The sequence below is a fragment of the Vicia villosa genome, linkage group LG3, assembly GCF_029867415.1.
Source record: "Vicia villosa cultivar HV-30 ecotype Madison, WI linkage group LG3, Vvil1.0, whole genome shotgun sequence".
Classification (NCBI taxonomy): Eukaryota; Viridiplantae; Streptophyta; class Magnoliopsida; order Fabales; family Fabaceae; genus Vicia; species Vicia villosa.
Window position 1 is genome coordinate 60,511,758 of NC_081182.1, and position 2,983 is coordinate 60,514,740.

Sequence of the window (2,983 nt, forward strand, 5' to 3'; positions counted from 1 at the left end):
GAGTATGGATTTTGTTGGAAGAAAAAATAATTTATCTTTTCTCATTCTTTAAAACCCCCGAAATAATAAGAATTAATATAAATATCTTATAGTTTCAAAATTTTAAAAACCCGTTTTGAATTATAAAAACTGGACAGCTTTTATAGCACACAACTCCAAAAATTTAAAAACCCGTTTTGAATTATAAAAACTGGACAGCTTTTATAACACACAACTTTCACTTTTCTCTTCCCGTTACTATTTTCTTTTAAAGTGACAATTCTCGAATTCTTCAATCTATATTTTAATATTTTCTATATTTTAAAAAACACCGAGAGTCTGTGTACTTAACGTTTTCTAAATTATCAAATTAACATAAATCTAAAAATTTAATACTCCATGTATGACAATTTCACTTGTATTGTGCTCAAATTTCTCACTATGCTGGAAACGAATGAACTGTGTGATTGTGATTCGCAAATTCTCTCATCTCTATCAAAAGCCACCTCCAAAACAAACCCTTAAACTTGAGAGTAGGAAATATTCATATTAAAGGTTAGAAAATACTAAACATCATCAGATTATGCAGATAAATGACAAACAGAAATGACCCTCAATGGTGTGAAATAATAACACAAGAAACATGAGAGGTTAAAATCCCAAAATATTTCAATTTGTTTTTCTTTGATATTTGCTTCCACAATAGTAAGTTTGGGTTAATAACTAAAAATTGAAGTGAAGAATGTCGCATGTCTCTCTGTTTTGTAATTTACTCACAATAAAACCACCAGTGTCATGCACGGGTCTAAAACTAGAATCAGAAGTCTGTACATGCTTGTTTTCACCGCCAAATTTTTAACATAACCAAAATGCATTCGCAGGAGGTAGATGCAGTAAACATGATTTCCTGCAAAAGGAATAAAGAATTAGAGTTAATGGGAAAATACTACCGTGGCAACAAGCATCAGTCGCATTGCAAAAATTACATTTCGAGTTTCCAAAATTCAAGAAACATAACACTACAAGAATGGAATTACATATCACTACAAGCAAGATATACAAACAACTATCATCCTAACATTTGTTATTTAAAAAAAATCAAATGAAAAATATGCAGTGAAACTGTTCTATCATATAGATCAATTCTCCATAAGTCAATGGTAGTGGATAAGAGAAAATAATAATATTCATTCATACCAGAAGAAGGGTATACACAAACTGCAAAAACAGTATTAAAAAATAAACTAAGTTCTTATTTGTAGCAGACATCCAATCACAGTGGTTGCATATACTTTAGCAACAACAAACCAATTCAAATATGAAGTTATTATTATAAATACAACAAATTTGGGAACAAGTGCAAGCCAGGTTATATTGTAACTCTAAAAAAGTGAGATTACAATTTCAACAAAAAAAAAAAGACTAAGAAGCACAAATAATCTCTTGAAATGAAAGTCATCAGAATATGCCAGGACTGCAAAATACTAGTCAACTTACTCTTACTCAGGCGAGTGATTGGATATAGAAAAGAGTATTGACATGAGATGGAAAATAAAATAAACTCAGTAAAAGAATGTCTTTGGGATACATTATGAACAAAAAAAATAACCCCACCCTAAACAAAGGAACAGAGCGAAAAACAGTTAGAACAATTAAGCACAGACCTCTAGTAAGGGTTCAGTCTACATTAAAGAACACAAAGAAATGGCTAACTTTAGTGAAGTCCGAATAAGTGTTGAAACAAAAGGATATATAAACAATAATAGAACTAATAGAAAAGTGAAAAAAAGAAAGTGGCCGAAGCATATTATAAATAACAAAATCAAATATAATTTGAAAGGAACTATAAGCATTTACCATGTTATGTTTTAATGGCACACGAGTAGACCTTAGGCCCGGACCTGTGATTGGAGACTTGGGCCTGAAAAGTTGTAAGAGAGGTGGAAGAATCTTGTGCTTGAAAGGTAATGTAATACATATTACCAGTGGTAGGGCTCCAGGTTGACTTGACAATGTTAGCAAACACAAAATGTGTATCCTAAAAATTAAATGAATAATTAGTTGATACATCAATGAGGGAATGAATGAATAAGCATAATAAACGGCAGTAGTTTTAAACCTTGTCAGCATTGTATTTTTCTAAAGCAAGGTTGCAGAGGGGAGTGAGGCGAAGACGAACATCTTCGGTTATAGGAAGGGGTCCTGTACCACCACATTTACCTGATATTTTTGGGACGCTGATAGCATCGAAAACCTGTGTTTACCCCAATCAATCAAAATTAAACGAAAATAAAGTGAAAAGAGAAATTGAAATAGAAGGAAAATGAGATGGTTACACTTAGGTTGCGAGAGCGTTCTCTATAATCATCCATGGCGACTTTAATTTGCTGATCCTTAATGATCTGAGCCTTATTCTTATACACAAAGCGTCGGCACGAAAACTCGAAAGGCTCGGGATCATCGTCATACATAGAGAAATCACTCATCTTAAGCTTTTTAAGTGGTTTCGAATTCAAAAGACGTTGAGCCACTTACCTCTTTCTGGCAAGCTTTCAGAGGAAGGTCGGGTGACGCCGAAAGAAGCGGAGTGGTTTTCCATTGCAAGAATCACCAGCTAGTTATTCGCAAATACGTAAACCCTAAACACCCGATTCTTTCTATTGTATATATTTATAACCAGAATAAAGCAGTGTTTTGTGTTTTCTTTGGGCTTGTCTGCTTACGACGACCCACACGCCCACTACATAAATATATAACATTCCATGCATGACAATTGTACTAAAACAAAATATTCATTACGAAAAAATATCGAATAAAAAATATTTTTATTTACAAGAAAAACTAGCGGCATTTGTTTTTAAATGTAATAAAAGAATTATTTAATCAACAAATTTTACTATTTTTAAAAATAATAATAAACTTGTGTCATTATTTTTTGTATATATATTATTTTTAAATGAACAATTTACTTTTTCCGATATAAACATAATTTTTTGAAGATTGT

At 31.8% G+C, this 2,983-nt stretch overlaps 1 protein-coding gene across 1 annotated transcript; it reads right to left on the minus strand.

The window, feature by feature from the left end:
• Nucleotides 1–506: 506 nt before the first annotated feature.
• On the minus strand, nucleotides 507–2,683 carry LOC131655889 (uncharacterized). The gene is made up of 4 exons (XM_058925689.1): nucleotides 2,316–2,683; nucleotides 2,099–2,233; nucleotides 1,837–2,017; nucleotides 507–886 (listed from the first exon to the last, which is right to left on the minus strand). The coding sequence occupies exons 1-3, from the start codon at nucleotides 2,463–2,465 to the stop codon at nucleotides 1,841–1,843; spliced, it is 462 nt and encodes a 153-aa protein (XP_058781672.1). The 5' UTR covers nucleotides 2,466–2,683; the 3' UTR covers nucleotides 507–886; nucleotides 1,837–1,840.
• Between the last annotated feature and the right edge of the window lie 300 nt (nucleotides 2,684–2,983).

What these genes read in the sequence shown, in the direction of transcription:
- LOC131655889 (XM_058925689.1), bottom strand. Translation starts at nt 2,465, where the DNA reads ATGAGTGATTTCTCTATGTATGACGATGATCCCGAGCCTTTCGAGTTT. An exon ending in AACGCTCTCGCAACCTAAGT is followed by an intron (nt 2,234 to 2,315) that starts GTAACCATCTCA and finishes GGGTAAACACAG; the next exon opens with GTTTTCGATGCTATCAGCGT. An exon ending in AAAAATACAATGCTGACAAG is followed by an intron (nt 2,018 to 2,098) that starts GTTTAAAACTAC and finishes TTTAATTTTTAG; the next exon opens with GATACACATTTTGTGTTTGC.